At 43.3% G+C, this 21671-nt stretch overlaps 1 protein-coding gene across 1 annotated transcript in view; it reads left to right on the plus strand.

Annotated features, from left to right (window-relative positions):
• Positions 1-21671, plus strand: part of CARD11 (caspase recruitment domain family member 11) — a 250592-nt gene that overhangs the window by 198713 nt on the left and 30208 nt on the right. The window contains exons 21-23 of the mRNA XM_073633053.1: positions 9855-10034; positions 11367-11491; positions 14949-15064. Of these exons, the coding sequence (XP_073489154.1) occupies positions 9855-10034; positions 11367-11491; positions 14949-15064 (421 nt within the window). The remainder of the gene's footprint in view (positions 1-9854; positions 10035-11366; positions 11492-14948; positions 15065-21671) is intronic.

Genomic DNA, 21671 nt, shown 5'->3' on the forward strand with positions numbered 1-21671 from the left:
ATATAGTTCTGTGTGCGTTACTGCCAGTTTAACACCATTTACTTATGTGTGTGTTACTGTAAGTTTAACGCCATATAGTTCTGTGTGCGTTACTGCCAGTTTAACACCATTTACTTATGTGTGCGTTACTGTAAGTTTAACGCCATATAGTTCTGTGTGCGTTACTGCCAGTTTACCACCATATAGTTCTGTGCGTCACTGTACATTTGGCGCATTCTATTGCAGTATATTATAGTGTATGCGTGTAGTGTGAGTACTCAAATTAAAGTGCATCTATGTACAGATTTCCACTTCTTTACATTTGCTTATAAGCACCGCCCCCCCTCCCTCCCAATAATGTTTGGGAGGACAACAAGGAGAGGCAGACGTTCCTTTGGCACTGTAAGGGATCCAGCAACAAATGTGTCCACAGGCAAAGGTGGATGTGGTGGTCAGTCCTCAGGCAGGGCATCATTTCCTCTGTTTAGTGAGTTTGCCCGTACTATCCAGCCACAGCATGGAGAGAAGGTGGTGGATTGGCTTACTAAACCTTTCTCATCCTCCTCATCCTCTGTCACGCAAGCAGAGACAAGTGTTCAGTCCCCTGCAGTTGCCAGAGTGGATAAACCTGCCTCCTTGTCCACATCTATTCCTGCTATATCCCCAACATCAGCCACTGAGGAGTCAGCTTTGAGTCAGTTATTTGACCACAGCATCAGCCACTTGCTCCTTGATGATGCCCAGCCATTACTGGATTCAGATGTTGGTCCTGAGGTTGAGGATGACAGGAACATGAGCCTATAGAGAGGGAGGAACACTGGTACAAGACAAATTGGCATTCATGTTCCCCAAGCCGCAGCATATTGCCAAGTTGTCTCCAGTGGTAATGATGAAGATGGAGGAGATGGAGATGATGATGATGAGGTCACTGATGCGACTTGGGTGCCAGATAGAGCAGAGGAGGAAACTGAAGGCGAGGCGGCACAACCCCAAGGAGGCCGACATCAAGAAAGAGTAGAGAGCAGCCACCCTATTCCATCACATTCTGCAGCTGTTATCTCCCAGCCCACTCCCCAAAGCTCAGCTGTCTGGGCCTTTTACAGCACATCTGCAGAAGATTGCACTGTTGCTATCTGCAAACTATGTCTTAGGCACATCAAATGTGGCAAAAACACCAACCATTTGAGTACCACATGCTTAACAAGACATTTAACATCCAACCACTCAGCCCGTTGGCAAGAGCACCTAAAAGCCACACAAAAGGGGCACAAATCTGTCCCTCCTCCTCCTCCTCACCCACTTCAGTCTGCCCCTGCTATACTGAGTCATTACTTCTCAGCAGCCTCCACTGACAGGGATGATGGTATAGCACAGGGTGTCCCAGGTCCTAGCAGCACATCTGCCAGCAGAAAACCACCAGCTGTAGACTGTAGCCGGCAAATTTCTCTGCCCCATCTGCTGCAGCATAAAAAAAAAAATACAGTGCCTGACACCCATATTCTCAGCATCTAAATACAAGCTTGTCAAAGCTGTTGGCTCTCCAACTTCTGCCAGAGATTGTAGCACAAATTAAACGCAAATTGGGTTTTAGAGGCTATAAACATAGGTTGGGTCCTAAATATCCTATCTTTCGTTTCATTTATCCACATATTTTGCTTTGAACTATTTTTATTGTCAACAAGATACCACAAATCTTCAGCACAACACTGCGACATTATTCACATACACAATGTCCAAGGCTTTTGCCATTTAGTATATACAATTTATATTATTTAGCCTCTACACATAGGTGAGGAGACCACACAAAGCACAAAATGGTGGTTCACCATCAAAATTTACTCCACTAGAGCAGCGCCATATCTACATCTGCTTTCTATACACACTCTAGTACATCCCACCTAGGTGAAATTGTATCTGTAGATGAAGCAGCTCTTTATCTCAGTAGTACCCATATCCACTGCGCAGACTTACCTCACATATTCCTCTCCAACTTCTGCCTTTCAGCCTGGTGGATTCTGCCCCCTTCCGTGAATTTGCACAATGTGCTGTACCACAATGGCAGTTTCCCAGTGGCTACTACTTTTCACGTAAGGCCGTTCCATCCCTCTACCATCACATGGAAGGGAATGCTCTGGCATCGTTGGGCAAGGCAGTCAGCCGTAAAATCCACCTTACTGCTGACACGTGGTCCAGCAAGAATGAGCAGGGATGACATATTTAGTTCACAGCACACTGGGTAACGCTGCTTGCAACTTGAAAGGATGCAGGACAGGGCTCGGTGCTGCAGCTTGTTGTGCCCCCACGTCTCCATACAGCTGGTGGTGATGATGCCAGACCTGTGAGGTCTACACCCTCCTCCTCCTCCTCCATGCCCTCCTCTGCAGAATTGTGCTATGAACATCGGGTCGCCCCCTAAGCATTCAAAGGGCTATTCTATGAGTCAGGCTAAATGCAGTGCTTCAGCTGGTGTGTTTAGAGGACAGGAACCCCACTGGAGCAGAGATTCTTGCAGCTCTGCAGGGACAGGCCCAGAGGTGGCTCACACCACGCCAGTTGGAGCCAGGAATGGTGGTGTGCGATAATGGCTCCAACCTCCTGCTTGCTCTTAGACAGGGAAAGTTGACACATGTGCCATGTGCCATGCCTGGCACATGTCCTCAATTTAGTGGTGCAGCGTTTCCTAAATACGTACCCAGGGTTGCAAGATGTGCTAAAGCTGGCCATAAGAGTCTGTAGCCATTTCAGGCGGTCATACACAGCCAATGCTCGATTGGCTGGAATTCAGCGTGAATTCCATCTGCCCGTAAACCGCCTGATTTGTGACATGCCCACCAGGTGGAACTCAACTTTGGCAATGCTGCAGTGGCTATACATTCAGCAGAGGACCGTCAACAAGTACCTCTGCGATTATGGCACAATGACAGGCCCCACACCAATGGCTAATCATTAAGGATGCATGCACTATATTGTCACCATCTCAGGAGGCCACAAGGATGGTGAGCCGTGACAGTACATGCATCAGTGACACAATCCCTGTTGTAAAGAAAGTAGTAAATTGGGTTTTGGACTTTCTGGGCACAATAATCACTATATATGATTGTATTAAAAATATGATTTATTGAAAATTATTAAAAGGTAAGAATAAAAAGGACAGAGCCAGAAATCAGTTCATAGCGATATAATTTACAGTTATGCACTCCATACATAGCTCTACAATAAAAATAAATCATAGAAAAATTGGGGATACCAATCCTTAATTCATGTAGTTATATTGTAGTACACTGGGAGCTATGCAATGATAACAATCGATGTCTATAGCTTGCTCAACATGTTGCACGCCAAAGCGCTTCTTCAGGAGCACAGAACAGATTACATTATCATATTAGTAAAACAAAAAATGTATCTATGAACCGCAAGGATAAAAAGACTTTTATGTCTTCGCTCTATGTCATTGCATATAGCAGTGTGTTGCTGGAGGTCTGAATTATGGCCAACAAGACTGTTACACCGACCAGACAGTGGAGAAACGATATGTCAAGCTTCTGATAAGTATCGCCAGTATATGGTGTTAGAAAATTGGTCAGTATCCAGATCGTTGGATTGTAGCACTGTTGGTGATTCAAGGTAGAACTCCTATAGCCAGGGAGGACGTCCACCCAGCCGCTCGGGTAGAGAGCGACTGGCAGTCTGGAGCATACATGTCCGCCAGGGCAGGACCCGGAACCCTATAACCATTGTATGCCCAATTACTTGCATATAAGCCTTCAAAATGGGCACTTTTGATTTTTGACGTTCGGGTCCTATTGACTTTAATGGGGTTTGTTATTCTGGTCCGAACTTTCGCGGTGTTCCAAAAGTTCTGGCATGAGCTGAACAGGGGTCCATTCGGCCCATCCCTACTGGCCAGATCACCAGGTGAAAACAGAGGGTAAAAAGTCTAAAAAAAGAAAAGTAATTCAGCCACCACATCTAAACTACAACATATTACATTTTTTGTTTTAATACCGCTTTAAATAAGCTTTCTGCACCATTGTAATGGAGGAGTTGCATGCCCCATGCACCATGTTAACTAAGTAGACCTGTTTCAGTCCTGCTTACAGTAAAGCTATAACTGTGGCAATTTGATTGAACCATTGAACTTTAGATTAATTTTTTTGTAGAAATCACAAGGTATAAAATAGTGGTTTTGACCAAAAACTGGGATTGATCCTGCCCCTGTCAACTTATTGCCCATTTTCAGCTTTACAACTGACCATAGTCTGGTGGTTGATCAAAATCATAGGTGACAGATTGCTTTGTTTTTGGCAATTCCTTGCGATCTTTTGTATGCATGCATTTAAAAGTGTATTTGAACCCTTACCTTCCTACCTTGTAAAACCCATTCAGTTTAAAAAAGAAATGAAAGCCAAAACATTTGTGCATGTGTGTATATATACACTATATTACCAAAAGCATTGTGATGCCTGCCTTTACACGCATATTAACTTTAATGGCATCCCAGTCTTAGTCCGTAGGGTTCAATATTGAGTTGGCCCACCTTTTGCAGCTATAACAGCTTCAACTCTTTTGGGAAGGTTGTCCACAAGGTTTAAGAGTGTGTCTATGGAAATGTTTGACCATTTTTCCAGAAGCACATTTGTAAGGGTCAGGCACTGATGTAGGCAAGAAGGCCTGGCTCGCAGTCTCCTCTCTAATTCATCCCAAAGGTGTTCTATCGGGTTGAGGTCAGGACTCTGCGCAGGCCAATCAAGTTGCTCCACCCCAAACTCGCTCATCTATGTCTTTATGGACCTTGTTTTTTGCACTGGTGCTCAGTCATGTTGGAACAGGAAAGGGCCTTCCCCAAACTGTTCCCACAAAGTTTAGAGCATGAAATTGTCCAAAATGTCTTGGTATGCTGATACCTTAAGAGTTCCCTTCACTGGAGCTAAGGGGCCAAGCCCAACCCCACACCATAATCCCCCCTCCACCAAATTATTTGGCCAGTGCACAAAGCAAAGTCCATAAAGACATGGATGAGCGAGTTTGGGGTGGAAGAAGTTGACTGGCCTGCACAGAGACCTGACCTCAACCCAGCCTTTACACACACATTAAACTTTAATGGCATCCCAGTCTTATGCCCTGTATACACGGTCGGATTTTCCGACGGAAAATGTGTGATAGGACCTTGTTGTAGGAAATTCCGACCGTGTGTAGGCTCCATCACACATTTTCCATCGGATTTTCCGACACACAAAGTTTGAGAGCAGGATATAAAATTTTCCGACAACAAAATCCGTTGTCGGAAATTCCGATCGTGTGTACACAAATCCGACGGACAAAGTGCCATGCATGCTCAGAATAAATAAAGAGATGAAAGCTATTGGCCACTGCCCCGTTTATAGTCCCGACGTACGTGTTTTACGTCACCGCGTTCAGAATGATCGGATTTTCTAACAACTTTGTGTGACCGTGTGTATGCAAGACAAGTTTGAGCCAACATCCGTCGGAAAAAATCCTAGGATTTTGTTGTCGGAATGTCCGAACAAAGTCCGACCGTGTGTACGGGGCATTAGGGTTCAATATTGAGTTGACCCACCCTTTGCAGCTATAACAGCTTCCACTCCTCTGGGAAAACTATCCACAAGGTTTTTGGAGTGTGTCTATGGGAATGTTTGAGCATTCTTCCAGAAGCGCATTTGTGAGGTCAGGCACTGATGTTGGACGAGAAGACCTGGCTCACAGTCTGGGCTCTAATTCTATTCAATTATTTTTTATTAAAGAGTAGAATTTAACAAATTACAAAAGGACATTTGACAATATCTGCTCACATATGACAGTAAGACAGTTGCCAAGCATGGCTCAAAGGCTCAGAGTTCTTATGATTGAGTATATTTACACAGTACTAGTCTGCTATGGAATGAAACAAATCGTTTGATTTTAGTCATAATATAAAAGTAACAATAAGGTAGGGACATACATGACTAGGAAAAGTCACTCTAATGCCCCGTACACACGGCCGGATTTTCCGACGGGAAATGTTCGATGGGAGCTTGTTGTTGGAAATTGCGACCGTGTGTGGGCTCCATCGGACATTTTCCATCGGAATTTCCGTCACACAAAATTTGAGAGCTGGTTCTCAAATTTTCTGACAACAAAATCCGTTGTCGTAAAGTCCGATCGTGTGTACATAATTCCGACGCACAAAGTTCCATGCATGCTCGGAATCAAGCAGAAGAGCAGCACTGGCTATTGAACTTAATTTTTCTCGGCTCGTCGTACGTGTTGTACATCACCGCGTTCTTGACGTTCGGAATTTCCGACAAGTCTTTTGTGACCGTGTGTATGCAAGACAAGTTTGAGCCAACATCCGTCGGAAATAATCCATGGATTTTGTTGTCGGAATGTCCGATCATGTGTACGGGGCATAAGAAGAAAATTCAAAGCAAATTAAAACAAAAGAAATACAGAACAACAAAAAAAGAAATTGAAAATTACCACCATTAGTTTGATATTAAACATCACTACAGTACTACTACAAGTACTGTACTGGTTGAGGTACCAGTATTTCATGGAGGAGTCTCTGGAAATCTTGTGACCCATAGGTGCCACTTTTTTGAGAATTGAGAGAATCAATGAGAAGAATGAGCAAATAATTTTTCGCTGAGGTATTAGGTTTTAACTCTATTTATCACGTCTATTATGTTGGGTGCATTAGCTGTCCCCCAGAGTGTGGTAATAGTTAGACGTACTGCTATGAGGACATGGGTGACTATACATAAATGTTGTGTGGGTATGGCTTCAATGCCGAGGTTAAGTAGGGCTAAAGCGGATTTAGTCCTGTAACAGTTACTATCAGGGAGAATACTGAGTTCCAGAAACTCCTCAAAGATTTACATTTCCACATTAAGTGGAATAATGTTCCTTTGGAGCCGCAGTCCCTCCAGGATAGGATAGGAGCGTCTTTGAAAATGTACAATAATCTTACAGGTTTAAAGTTACTCCTATGTAAGAGTTCCAGGGCTAGGTCCCAATGATTTGTACAATGAGAGTATTTATAGGTAGACTGAATTGCCTTATTCCATTCAGATAGAGCATAAGTTGTGTTGAGATCCTTTTCCCAATGTCTGGCTGTAAAGTGCAGTGGGAATCTGGATTTTTGATATGATAGTGGTGTAGTTGAATTTCTACATAAGATGCAATAGTAGAACGTTTTGAAATTAGCTATTTATATGTGGTTTCTTTTGTCAAGGATCCTCTATTTACTTGTATGGAGGGAATAAGGTATTCATAAACCCAAGTGAGAGGTCTTTCCAGAGTAAGGACGCACCTTGGTTAGCTCCACTCTAATTCCTCCCAAAGGTGTTCTATCGGGTTGAGGTCAGGACTCTGTGCAAGCCAGTCAAGTTCCTGCACCCCAAACTCGCTCATCCATGTCTTTATGGACCTTGGTTTGTTCACTGGTGCGCAGTCATTGTGGAACAGGAAGTGGGCCATCATGGTTGAGTGCTTTACTTATTGTTTTTCTTTGAAACAATTGTACCTGCTAATTCCAGTTCTTTCTGAAGTTCCCCACAAGTGGTCCTTGGCTCTTGGACAACTCTTCTGACAATTCTTTTCACTCCTCTGTTAGAAATCTTGCAAGGAGCACCTGGTCGTGGCCGGTTTATGGTGAAATGATGTTCTTTTCACTTCCGGATTATGGCCCCAACAGTGCTCAATGGAACATTCAGAAGTTTAGAAATCCTTCTGTAACTAATGCCATCAGTATGTTTTGCAACAATAAGGGTTGCAAAGGTCTTTGCTTTTACCCATCATGAGATGTTTCTTGTGTGACACTTTGGTAATGACACCTTTTTATAGGCCATCAGTTGAGACTGAACCAGCTGATATTATTTTGCACTGACAAGGGGCAGGATTGCTTTCTAATCACTGATAGATTTCAGCTGGTGTCTTGGCTTTCGATGCCCTTTTGCACCTCCCTTTCTTCTTGTGTTCAATACTTTTTCCTTGTGTCATTCCATTTTATTACACAATTTCTGAACATACTTGTTTTGGTTTCTTTGTATGTATAGATTGCATATATAATAAAAGTGTACACTGCGCTAAATTGAAAGAATATATGGTGTGGAGCAGCTACTTACAAGGTGACAACAACCAAAGAAACATGTGAAAATAAAATAAAAAGTAGCGCATAAATGGTGCCAAAAGTCTTCAATCAAGAAAACAACTGAAAAAAACAAATGTCCACAAATAATAAACATAACAGTGAAAAAACTTGTAAGTCTCTCAATATAGGTGAATAAAATCCTGTCGGTGAGTGGGAAACAAATGGCATGGAATGTCCCACTGAAAACCATGCATGGATGCAGGGAGACAGAAGTTAAAACGCAGGTGAATCAACAAATCATCCCCAAGTTGTATCTCTCAACAACATGCGACTTGGTAAAGGTGGTGTGTAAGAAACTCTTACCAGATATGATGGACTCCCTTGTCAGCGACAGGGAGTCACTCGAGCGGGTTGCCTCTCAGGGCCAGTGAACGGGCATCACAGCTCTGCGAACCTTCTGGGTCAAACTCTGCGCGGATCTCCCGGGGTCGCCAGGTGGGTCCTCCCAAAGGATGGCCAAGGTGCGGATCAGAGGGAACAATGCGTCACGTACAAAGGCTGGAGTGAAGGCTGGTTGAATCTCTCAGTATGTGGAGAAAAAATAAACAAGCTCCACATAGTGTAGATGAGCAAAAATAGGATTTTTATTGCTAAAAACGCCAGGTAACAATAAAATGTGATCACAGAGTATAAAATCGAAAATGGGCAACAAGGAGGATGCTGGAAGCGCCCGAAGCTTTTCGATCAATGGATCGTCTACTGGGGCAACTTCCCCAGTAGACGATCTGCCCCAGTAGACGATCTATTGATCGAAAAGCTTCGGGCGCTTCCAGCATCCTCCTTGTTGCCCATTTTCGATTTTATACTCTGTGATCACATTTTATTGTAACCTGGCGTTTTTAGCAATAAAAATCCTATTTTTGCTCATCTACACTATGTGGAGCTTGTTTATTTTTTCTCCACATACTTACTGAGAGATTCAACCAGCCTTCACTCCAGCCTTTGTACGTGACACATTGTTCCCTCTGATCCGCACCTTGGCCATCCTTTGGGAGGACCCACCTGGCAACCCCGGGAGATCCGCGCAGAGTTTGACCCAGAAGGTTCGCAGAGCTGTGATGCCCGTTCACTGGCCCTGAGAGGCAACCCGCTCGAGTGACTCCCTGTCGCTGACAAGGGAGTCCATCATATCTGGTAAGAGTTTCTTACACCCCACCTTTACCAAGTCGCATGTTGTTGAGAGATACAACTTGGGGATGATTTGTTGATTCACCTGCGTTTTAACTTCTGTCTCCCTGCATCCATGCATGGTTTTCAGTGGGACATTCCATGCCATTTGTTTCCCACTCACCGACAGGATTTTATTCACCTATATTGAGAGACTTACAAGTTTTTTCACTGTTATGTTTATTATTTGTGGACATTTGTTTTTTTCAGTTGTTTTGTATAGATTGCATGACTGGTTACCGACATGTGGTGACTATTTTATGTCATATATATATATATATATATATGTCATATATATATATATATATATATATATACATGGACATATATATATATATATATATATATATATATATATATATATATATATATATATATATATATATATATATATATATATATATATATATATACATTAATCCAGCTTTAACCAACATTTGTTTTTAAGTTTACATTTTACCAGTTAATGACCTTGAGCTAATCAACCCACGAAAAAAGAAAATGGCTATTTAAATCATTGCAACCTTGAAATCTCTTGTCATATGATTTTCTTTTCTAGATTTGGATCCTGATCATGAGATTAAAAAAAATTTCAACTTAGTGCCCTACAGTTTGGTACACCCCATCCACATTGAAAAAAAGAGACCAGTCCTATTTGCACCCTGCACAATGGCAAAGCCTATCATTCAGAAGCTTATAAACAGTCCTGGTGCAGTGGACTTCAACATGTGTAAGCCAGGTAAATAACATTTAGATAATAAATCATACATGCTCAGTAGAGGGGCTCCAACTTAAAACCTTACTGTACCTTTAATTTAAATCATCTAACTACATTCCAGGGACATAAAAACAAAAGGTGGATAATGTCTTTATAACTTTCTTTCTAAAGCAGCCACAGCCTTAACAGAAACCCTGTCGCCTGCCAGCAGCTGCAGAGTAGGACCCAGGGGCATAACTAGGATTGTGTAAGACCTGAGGCACCCTTGGTCACCCTAAGGAAAGTAATAATGTGGTGCGTGTAGCACTTGCACTTACAGTGGCAGGGGCTTGAAGGGGTATGGTTAAATATAACCTGAGCCTACTCTGCTCTTGGTCAAGAGTAAGTATGCACAGAGTGCAGGGATCAGAAGTGAGTATTGCAGAGAGTACAGGAGTAAAGAATGCACATCAGATAGGCAGCAGAATAGAAAAAAAAAATGGTGGGCATTTGTGGGCGGTGTTGGAACTAGGAATGCCCAGCACTAGATGTGGGGCACATACCTTAAGCTAGTTATGCCCCTGGTGGGACCTTTCCTCTCTGTGGAGAAGCAATGATCTATTTACAGAGGCCAGAGCTCTCCAATCAACAGGATGCACAAGCGTTCTTCATTTCAGAGCTATAGGTCTGACTCTGTAGGGGTGTTTCAGACCCTGAAAAGAGATTGCAGCTTATCCACAGAAAGAAAGAAAGCACCACAAAAAGCTTCTCCACTCCGAAGCTGCTGGGGGCAGGGGACAGACTTTTCTAATCAGGCTGTGGCTGCTTTTAAAAATAAACGTTTGTATGCATTGGGAATGAATTTGGATGATTTAATCTGAATGCTCCATTGGGCCTTAAGCAAATGGTTAGCAAGAGCTTTTCACATAAAAAGTGGAAATCTAATTGAAGCAGACACAAGGAACAATGTAACCCCAGATATGCCAATGTATTTTATAAAGAATCTTTCATAAGTTGTTTGAAGTTTATCACATTAAATAGTATTTCTGGCCCAAACATTTTTGATTGGTTCAGAATATAGTAGAGAAAGCATAGAATCCTCTTTCAGTTTTTTAGTTTTTTATTGCTGTGCCCCCACTGGGGAGATTCACCCCCTCCGCAGGTTTTAATATCATCATAAAGACAGAAAGTGATGGGAAAAATCTAAAAATCATACAGTTCCTTCATGTCTCTGGAACACAGGCATAAAAAAAAATACAACTGCCTTTGGTTTTACCTATTTCCTAGTCCGTCCAACATAAAAATAAAAACATTTTGCTACAGATACACTTTGATTAACATTTGTATGTTAATTATAAATGTGTTTCATCCTAGAAATCGCAACAAAGGCTGAATTTCAGAAGAAACATGAATGTGAGCTTATTATCTACTCCAGAGAGAGGAACACAAGTACCTATGAATGTATTACATCTGCTAATATTGAAGCTGTTGTTGCCAAGGTACAGTAATCAATGCTGGCTTTCGCTGGAAAAATGTCAGTAATCATGAGGTGTGGGGGTAACACATTTCATGCTGCAGTTCACACTGGCAAATCTTCAGGGCCTGAATAGGTAACACTTATTTATGATCAGCTGCTGTTGCCTGACCTCAAAGATCCAAGTGCTGCATGTTTTAGTGCTGTAATGCATAAGGTATTCACTGACAGCGTTGTGTTGCTTGTAGAGGCAGAGGCGAGTGAGTTCCTTGTGGCATGCCAAGCTGTGGAAGAGAAGGCTTTTTTAACTTTGCATTACCAGGAGAACATTTTACCCGTTTAAGACCTGCTATCATGGCTATTGATTCTTCTGTTCAAGCCTGCAGCCTTTTTCAAATTTGTATATATTTTTGTTAGACAAGGGAATTTAAAATGTGAGTTGTGTTCAACAGAAAGGTTATTGTCCTTTGGTTTTCATTTTCTCCCACCCCCACATATTTCTATTGGCCCATCCCTATGATGAAGGCAGTGCAACTAAAGGTGATTATATATACACTCATAGATTTAAAATTCCTATATGTTCAATAATCATTGAAAGAATATATATATATATATATATATATATATATATAGGGATTTCGTGTAGTGTCAGTCAGCTTAGCTGTGTACTGGCTGTGCACTCTAAAACCCCCATACACACTATTAGATTTTCTGCAGATTTTTGTCTTCAGATTTACCAAAACCATATATGAGGTCAAATCTTAAGAGTTTCAATTTGTATGCAATCAGGCAGGCCCCTGCACTACATGTTTTGATAAATCTGAGGACAAAAATCTGCAGAAAATCTAATAGTGTGTATGGGGTCTAAGTGTCCAGTGTTTATTCTCAGTCACATGCTGAGTGTTCTCCAGCAGGGTGTGCTAGAGATATTACTGTACATTATAGATATTTAATACCTGGCCAATCAGCAGTCCTGGTGAGCCTGTTGTGCATGCTGGGAGAGCCATTAATTATCCGAGTCACTTCCTGCTCTTTCTCTTCCCCTCCAGGGACTTTCCCTGAGAGGATGTCTGTGTGATCCACTTATCTAGGCCTCAGGCCTTAGGGCCTAGAGGTATGGAGTGTTGAGGGATTTCCTGTCATGGGAGGTGTCCCTAAGCTGCTTGTTGAAGTGAAGTGTTACTGGCCTTTGGGGAAGCAAAGCTGTGGTTGTCCTACCACAGGGATGGTGAGTGACCGACCAAGCTGGGAAGCACCACATGAACCTTCCCACTGCTGTCCTGCCTTGTACTCTAAAAGCTGAGAATACACAGGGACCTCCATTGACAAGGAGACACATTTATGAGTTGTATTCCATCCAGCAAAGTTTTGTGACAGAAGGATTGATATTAGTGAGAAGACGATGTATGGGACCAGAGACTGTGTATTGTTAATTTTACCCTCAGGTATTCTGTGTTCCCTCCACCCTCCTTCCCACTCTTCATGCACGTGCATTATTAAAACATCTAAAATATATTCAAAGTGACTGGTGCCTTAATTAATCCACCACCACCCAGGAAAAAGGACTTTCACCCTGAGAAGGAATGTGCCTAGGACATTTATCACCAAGTGGATCTGGGACATTCACATGTCACCCTATTGGGTATCAGTAGAGCCAAAACTACCAGGACTGGTTACCAATAGCATTACACACATATATATATATATATATATATATATATATATATATATATATATATATATATATATATATATACACACACAATATTTCACAAAATGGAGTACACCCCTCACATTTTTGTAAATATTTTATTCTATCTTTTCATGGGACAACACTTAAGAAATGACACTTTGCTACAATGTAAAGTAGTGAGTGTACAGCTTGTATAACAGTGTAAATTTGCTGTCCCCTCAAAATAACTCAACACACAGCCATTAATGTCTAAACCGCTGGCAACAAAAGTGAGTACACCCCTAAGTGAAAATGTCCAAATTGGGCCCAAAGTGTCAATATTTTGCATGGCCACCATTAATTTTCAGCACTGCCTTAACCCTCTTGGGCATGGAGTTCACCAGAGCTTCACAGGTTGCCACTGGAGTCCTCTTCCACCCTCCATGACGACATCACAGAGCTGGTGGATATTAGAGACCTTGCATGCCTCCACCTTCCGTTTGAGGATGCTCCATAGATGCTCAATAGGGTTTAGGTCTGGAGACATGCTTGGCCAGTCCACCACCTTTGCCCTCAGGTTCTATAGCAAGGCAGTGGTCGTCTTTGAGGTGTGTTTGGGGTTGTTATGTTGGAATACTGCCCTGCGGCCCAGTCTCCAAAGGGAGGAGATCATGCTCTGCTTCAGTATGTCATAGTACATGTTGGCATTCATGGTTCCCTCAATGAACTGTAGCTCCCCAGTGCTGGCAGCACTAATGCAGCCCCAGACCATGACACTCCCACCACCATGCTTGACTGTAGACAAGACACACTTGTCTTTGTACTTCTCACCTGGTTGCCGCCACACACACTTGACACCATCTGAACCAAATACGTTTATCTTGGTCTCATCAGACCACAGGACATGGTTCCAGTGCAGAGTAAAACAAATTTTTAAACACTAGTCATTTTTTAATGTCTTTTTGTTTATAGATTGCATAGAAAATAAAATATTTTTTGCAGAACGACATTACTAAAAGAAATGCTGGTTTGTTCCTCCAAGTAGGGTGTAGCAAATAGGTAATTATGTAATACAAATTATTGGAATATAAATAGGCCCATAGTGGAAATGTAAAAAAATCCCTGGTCCATAAGGAGTATAAAGGTACATCTTTTATCTGCTAAACAGTTCTTTACTTGTATACTATACATCCTCAACTTCTGCACTGGGCTATTATCAAGAACAGTTTTGAGCTCTTTATAAAAATCTAAATATATTAATACAACTTTCCACCTGGTCCAGCTGTGTTATCTATTGATAAATGTGTACCCACACTTCTTAGTAAAGATTATTGGGGACCATTGGTTAACTCTCTTCACCATATTAGCCAACATACATATGCTCTATAAGTTTCATAGTAATTTAAAAGCACAGAGTTACTAGGAATAGGCTGCAGGCTAGCTTCAGTAATGTGTTCATCTACAACAGGCATATGCAATTAGCGGACCTCCAGCTGTTGCAGAACTACAAGTCCCATGAGGCATAGCAAGACTCTGACAGCCACAAGCATGACACTTAGAGGCAGAGGCATGACGGGACTTGTAGTTTTGCAACAGATGGAGGTCCGCTAATTGCATATCCCTGATCTACAATATGATTATCATTTGCGGTGAGCTTTATCCATGCAATTCTGGCATGCAACCACTAAACTTTTTGCCCAGTTTTAATGTTATAGGAAGGCTGCTCACTCATACCTATTCTGTGTTCTCTTAATTCTATGTTGTCACTTCATTTAATTAGCAAACAAAATGTCTATTTCCTTTTTTTTAGAATAAACACTGCTTACTGGATGTTGGACTGGAATGTGCAAAAGAGCTAATCAAGGCTAAAATTTTTCCCATCATCCTCTTCATCAGGGTTTCTGAGAAAAACTTAAAAAGGTTTAGGTAATGTTTCTGTGATGTTTATAACCAGTTTCAAATGTAAAAATGAAGAATTGACAAAAAGATGGTAATGCATATCATGCAAGGGCTATGACTGTTATGGCCTGTACACACGATCGCACATTCCGACAACAAAATCCATGTTTTTTTTCCGTCGGATGTTGGCTCAAACTTGTCTTGCTTACACACGGTCATACAAAGTTGGTCGGAAATTCCGAACATCAAGAACGCGGTGACGTACAACACATACGACGAGCCGAGAAAAGTGAAGTTCAATAGCCAGTGCGGCTCTTCTGCTTGATTCCGAGCATGCGTGGAACATTGTGCGTCGGAATTGTGTACACACGATTGGAATTTCCGTCAACGGATTTTGTTGTCGGAAAATTTGAGATCCAGATCTCAAATTTTGTGTGACGGAAATTCCTATGGAAAATGTGTGATGGAGCCTACACACGGTTGGAATTTCCGACAACAAGGTCCCATCGAACATTTTCCATAGGAAAATCCGACCGTGTGTATGGGGCATAAAGGTGCTTGGGTCAGCAGTTTTAAAGAATACCTGTCTTGAAAGAAGTAGGAGGCTCGCTTTGTTGACCTACCACTAAAAATGCTAGTTCACTGGCTGGCACGCAGAGCTGGCATCAATATCTTCTGACTTACTTCCCAAGAACAAGTATGTTCTTGACTTGTATTAGTTCACACTTTTTTGGTGACAGATACTCAAGAACCAAAGGATCGGCATGACAGTCAAGCAACTAGCATTCTTAGGGATCATTCAAACGGCAGATTAGTGCCATCCTCCGTGCAGAGCTGCTGGCAGATGCGGGTGCACCCACCTTGGAGCTGCATGCAGGCATAATCACATGTCAAAGTTTTAAATGCGGGCGGGAGCAGGTGCATGAATTAGAACACAGAGGCTCTGTGTAGTACTCATCCCTGCACCTGCTCCTGTCCACATATCAAACTTTGACATGTAATTTTGTCCATGCCAGTGCTGTGTGTACATTCACTACTATGGGCTGCCTGAATGCAGCTCCAAGGTGGATGTACCCGCATCCGTCAATGGCTTTGCACAGAGGACAGCACTAATCTGCCATCTGAATGAGCCCTAAAAAGAAGATCCATGATATCAGCCACATACTGTATATGTCACGTGACAGATTCCTAACATCCTTGTGTATGGTGTTGACCGGTAGTTGTCATTTCCCAAATTAGCAATAAATCAGATATCACAAGGTGACTATGGTATAATTTGTCTTAAAGTTGCATGGTTTTGTGTGTTATTGAGGCCCACATGGCCAGTATGTGTAATTTGATTGAAAAAAAAAGATATGCTAGTGTATCATCCAGAAGTAATGCTGAAATCCTTAGAAAACAAACAATGCTGTTAGGGTTGCACCGATACTGTTATGCCCCGTACACACGGTCGGATTTTCCGATGGAAATGTCCGATCGGAGCGTGTTGTCGGAAATTCCGACCGTGTGTGGGCTCCATCGGACATTTTCCATCGGATTTTCCGACACACAAAGTTGGAGAGCAGGAGATAAAATTTTCCGACAACAAAATCCGTTGTCGGAAATTCCGATCGTGTGTACACAAATCCGACGGACAAAGTGCCACGCATGCTCAGAATAAATAAAGAGATGAATGCTATTGGCCACTGCCCCGTTTATAGTCCCGACGTACGTGTTTTACGTCACCGCGTTTAGAACGATCGGATTTTCCGACAACTTTGTGTGACCGTGTGTATGCAAGACAAGTTTGAGCCAACATCCGTCGGAAAAAATCCTAGGATTTTGTTGTGGGAATGTCCGAACAAAGTCCGACCGTGTGTACGGGGCAATACTAGTATCGGTATTGGTGCTGGTAACGAGCATTTGCAGGAGTACTTGTACTCCTGCAAATGCTCCCGATGCGATACCTGGACACTCAGGGATGATCAGTGCAGCAGCGGAGGAAGTTATAATCACCGATCTCCCTGTGTGGCTTTTAGTAAAGCAGCTGACTCTCCCCTTCATGGGTTTCCGCTGCTTTATTGAAAGCCACACAGGGAGATCGGTGCTTATAACTTCCCCCGCCGCCGCACTGATCGTTCCTGAGTATCCCCTGTACACTCCTCCAGCTGCCCTCTGTGTCCTCCTCTGTGCTCCTCCATGGGCTCCTCTGGTCCCCCCCTGTCCTCCTCCGGTCCCCCCCCTGTCCTCCTCTGGTCCCCCTCTGTGTGCTCCTCTGGTTCCCCCCCCATCCTCTTCCGGTCCCCCTCTGTGTGCTCCTCCGTAAACGGAAGCATCGTACACTGTGTTTACGATGCTTTAGTTTATGAATGAACAGGAGCCTCTGTCTCCTGTCCATTCATTTTCAGTGCAGCTGAGGCTGCAGAGAAAGGGACAGGGGAATCTGTGTCTTCAGTTCCTTTCCAATTCTCAAAGGGGAGACTCACCAAAGCCCCCCTACCTCCCAACAGAGTTGAATAAAAAAAAATGTAAAAAAAGGAAACATTGTAATAAATAAATATGCAATATGTAATAAAAAGTAAAATTGCAAAAATAATAAAATAAGGAAAACACTGACACTGACTCTCCACCCCCCCCCCCCCCCCCCCAAAAAAAAAGAAAGCATTATAATATATATATATATAAATTGTAAAAAAATAATAAAAAAAAAAAAAACAAAACAAAATTGTAAAAAACAAAAAAAAACTACTTACACAGTCCACGCCTCATCAGTGCCACCTATCAGTGCCCATCAGTGCTGCATTAGTACCACTGTCACGTGACAATAAAAAAGAATATCGGTAATAGTTTCGGCGAAAAAAGTATCGGTACTTGTACTCCGTCTTAAAAAAGTGGTATCGGTGAAACCTTAAATGCTATTTATGTAGACTAGATATTTCCAGAATGAACATGTTCTACTTAATTAATGCAAAACAAGCATCTATCCTAGAAGCCCCCACATCAATGCGGCCTACGCTTCAATAAAAAAGTACTAAAAATGCATGTGAATGCATTTTTGCTGGTTGTTAAAGTGATTCTGAAGGCACAATTTTTATTTTTTTTATATTACAAGCATGTCATACCTACATGCTCTGTGCAATGGTTTTGCACAGAGCAGCCCCGATCCTCCTCTTCTTGGGTCTCCCGCCATTGCTTCTGGCCCCTCCCCCTCCCGAGTGCCCCCATAGCAAGCTGTGCCTTTTGCACTTCAAGTAAAGTTTCAAAACCTTGTTCCTGCCTGGCCTTGAAGTAATTCAAGGGGTGTAATGCAAAAAAACGGCACATACCGGCACATATAGTTTACGGTTTTGGGTCATTAAACACATTGGGGTATGAAGACAGCTCCACAAGAGTTAAAACAATGTGGGGTGCAAGCAAGTGGTTACCTAAGGTAAAGGAAACGCATCAAGCAGCCTGTCTTTAAGTGTGTGCCTGAGATAGGTGGGATAGCCTCTTGCAGAAGGGAGTTGTCAGCACGCTTTCCGTAAGTAATCTGTCTCCCATAGCAATGGAAGTGGACTCACACCGCAGAGGTCCCCCGGCCTGTGCCCAGGCACAGAAGAGTAAAGTGCACGGAGGGACCCCATACCATTACTGGGAGTGAGGTAGTGGTGATACACTGGACAGGTGGATGTGGACAAGGCTCAGTGTGTCCCTCCTCAATGCAAGTTATAAAGAAGGTGTACATTGTCATGGTGAGTCGAGACTTAACTGGAGAACAGTTACAGTGCAAGTGTACATGGCGTATGTTCATCTCTAAAAGCAGAGACCTGCCTTAAGGTTGAGTATTCCCTTGCAGCAGCTTCCCGGGGGGGTGTATGGGTAGCGGTGAGCGATGGGGGGGAGAGGTGTTTAGGTGGTTGGATGGCTGGCTGGCCCCCCAAGAAATTTGAGCACCAGCCACCACTGGTTTTAACCAATTCCTACTTTAATCAAAACTGTCTTTAGATATGCACCACTCAGGGCCAGGTAGTCTCTACAGATTTTGCTTTTCTAGTGATAGTCCGATATGACACGCATATCCTGTGCTAGGCCATAATGCACTAAACTCGGGATGGTGTGAGTTATTTTTTTTTCTTTGACTATCCAGGGCATGCTTACCATGTTACCTAGAATGGCATAGGCTGTCAACGCATTCTAGTTCCAAGAAAAACAATATGACTAATCCTAGCTAAAATAGTCTATGGGCAGTTATGATACGGAAGGAAAGGGGGTTAGATCCCTGCCCATCGTTTTCTTTTTTTTTTTTTTTTTAACAATCAAAGGTGCATTATTGTCATAAAAGGGTAGATTACAGTATACCAATTGACACGGTACATAGCACTACATGCAAAGTAGACACAGTCACATACAGAAAACAGGATGGATCAGGCAATATGCAAAACAACAATGCATCACTGTAAGGAGGGTAGAACCCCCAACAACTATACCCCCATCCCAACCTCCCCGGTGACCACAGAGAATAAGGCCCAAGGATATTAGGAGGATATCCATGGAGCCCATACCTTCTCATACTTCCAAGGGCAACCACGATTCATGTATGTGATCCTATACATGGGTAATGCAGCCTCGATCTGTGCTTCCCAGGAGGAGAGGGACAGAGGGAAGAGACAATCCATTTCAGGAGAATCTCTTTCTTAGCATAAAATAAAAGATAGGAGGTCAGTAATTTCAGATCGTGAGAGTGTTGTGTATCTTTGTGTACCCCCAGCAGGGTCAGTTTTGGTAGAGTCTGAATGGACAGTTGTAGCCTACTATTAATTTCACTAAACACCGCTGACCAATAGGTCGCTATGATGGGGCAGTCCCAAAACATGTGGAAGAATGTGATACCAACATGTACCAACTTGAGTTTTGCATTAGGGGCATATGGGGTCCCTGTCTGGAAATATGCGATGGAGTTTTTGGGGAGTGTAGTAGATTCTATGGAGGAATTTAACCTGGATGAGTTTGTCCTTGGATGCTATTACCAGCTTGGGGCCATAGTCAAGGCAGTCTTTCCACCCCTCCTTGTCTAAAAAGGGTATGTCTCTATGCCAAGTATCCCACAGTCACTCTATCTTGGGGGAGTCTTTGCCCAGGAGTGCACTGTATAGGGTAGAGAGAGGTTTAGTAAGGTCCCCAGGAGTTAGGAGTTCCTCAATAGGATCAGCTTGGAGGAGGGGCGTTTGAGGAAACTCAGCCCTAGCAGCATGTTTAAGTTGTAGGTACCGAAACCGCATCCACTGGGACAGATGGTATTTGATAATCAAGTCTGAGAGAGGCATCAACTCTCCCCAGGGCATAACCTGGCTCAAAGTTGTGATACCATATCAGGCCCACACCTGAGGGTCCTGGATGGTGCGGAAGTGTGGCAAAGTGGGATTTCCGCACAGTGGATGTGCAGGGGACCATTGATCCGGTCACAAATAACATCGCCTAGCAGCCGTCCACACCCTCCATGTCGCCCGCGTAGGCCCGGGGGATCTTGGCGTACGCCCCTGGGCCTCTATAGGGAAAGTTACATAGGTCAGCCAGCAAACCTAGGCAGTTCGCCTCTAGACAGACCGGAGCATTGGATCTGGAGCCCTAAAACTACCAGTGAACCGATACTAGCATCGTGGCCCAATAGTATACTTGAAAATTAAGGAGGGCCAGGCCCCCCAACTAAGCAGGCAGCCACAAAGTGGAGTGTGCCAATCTGGGGATCGCACCACCCTAGATAAAGAAACCCACACAACGATCAATCTCCCTAAAAAACGAGACAGGGACCCACACAGGGCGGTTCCTAAACAGGTAGTTGAACTTAGGCAGCATCACCATCTTAAGGAGATTAATACGTCCCAGGAGGTTAAGCGGCAGGTCTGCCCAAGCGGAACATTTTGTATGTAGGGTAGTCATGACAGGTGTCAGATTCTTTTCTACATAGTTAAAGTGATTTTTGGTAACCAATACGCCAGGATACCTGAATTCCTCCACCCATTTCAGGGGGGAGAGGGGGGCCTCGGAGGCTGCACCTTCATTAATGGGGAACAGTACCAACTTAGCCTAGTTAATTTTAATGCCGGAGAACCCCCCAAATTCATCAAAGACTCGTAGGGCAGCCAGCAGTGAGGGACCTGTGTCATTTAAGTATAGCAATGCGTTGTCAGCGTACAGGGACAGCCGCTCTTCCATCTTACCCACCCGCAAGCCCAGGACATCCGGAGCACTCCTGATCGAAATTGCCAGGGGCTCCAGAGCCAGGGCGAACAGACTGGGGGAGAGCGGGCATCCCTGCCGTGTACCGCAAAATAAATTAAATGGATCCGAAAGCCAGTTGTTTGTACGGACCCGAGCTCTAGGTGCATGGTATAATAGTCAAATTCCGTGGATGAACTTGGGGCCAAACCCAAAGCAATGTAGAACCTCCCACAAATAGGTCCACTCAACAGAATCAAATACCTTCTCGGCATCGAGGGAGGCAATAACTCTGGTACCTGGGTTGTCATGTGTGAGGGTGAGGTTCAGGAAAAGGCGTCTAATATTTATGTCAGTCCCCTTACCCGGCATAAACCCAGCTTGGTCTATTCCAATCAAGTCTTCAATGACTTTGGATAATTGGATGGCCAAGACCTTCGCAAAAATCTTGGCATCC

Source organism: Aquarana catesbeiana, linkage group LG06, assembly GCF_042186555.1.
Source record: "Aquarana catesbeiana isolate 2022-GZ linkage group LG06, ASM4218655v1, whole genome shotgun sequence".
In the NCBI taxonomy this organism is placed as follows: Eukaryota; Metazoa; Chordata; class Amphibia; order Anura; family Ranidae; genus Aquarana; species Aquarana catesbeiana.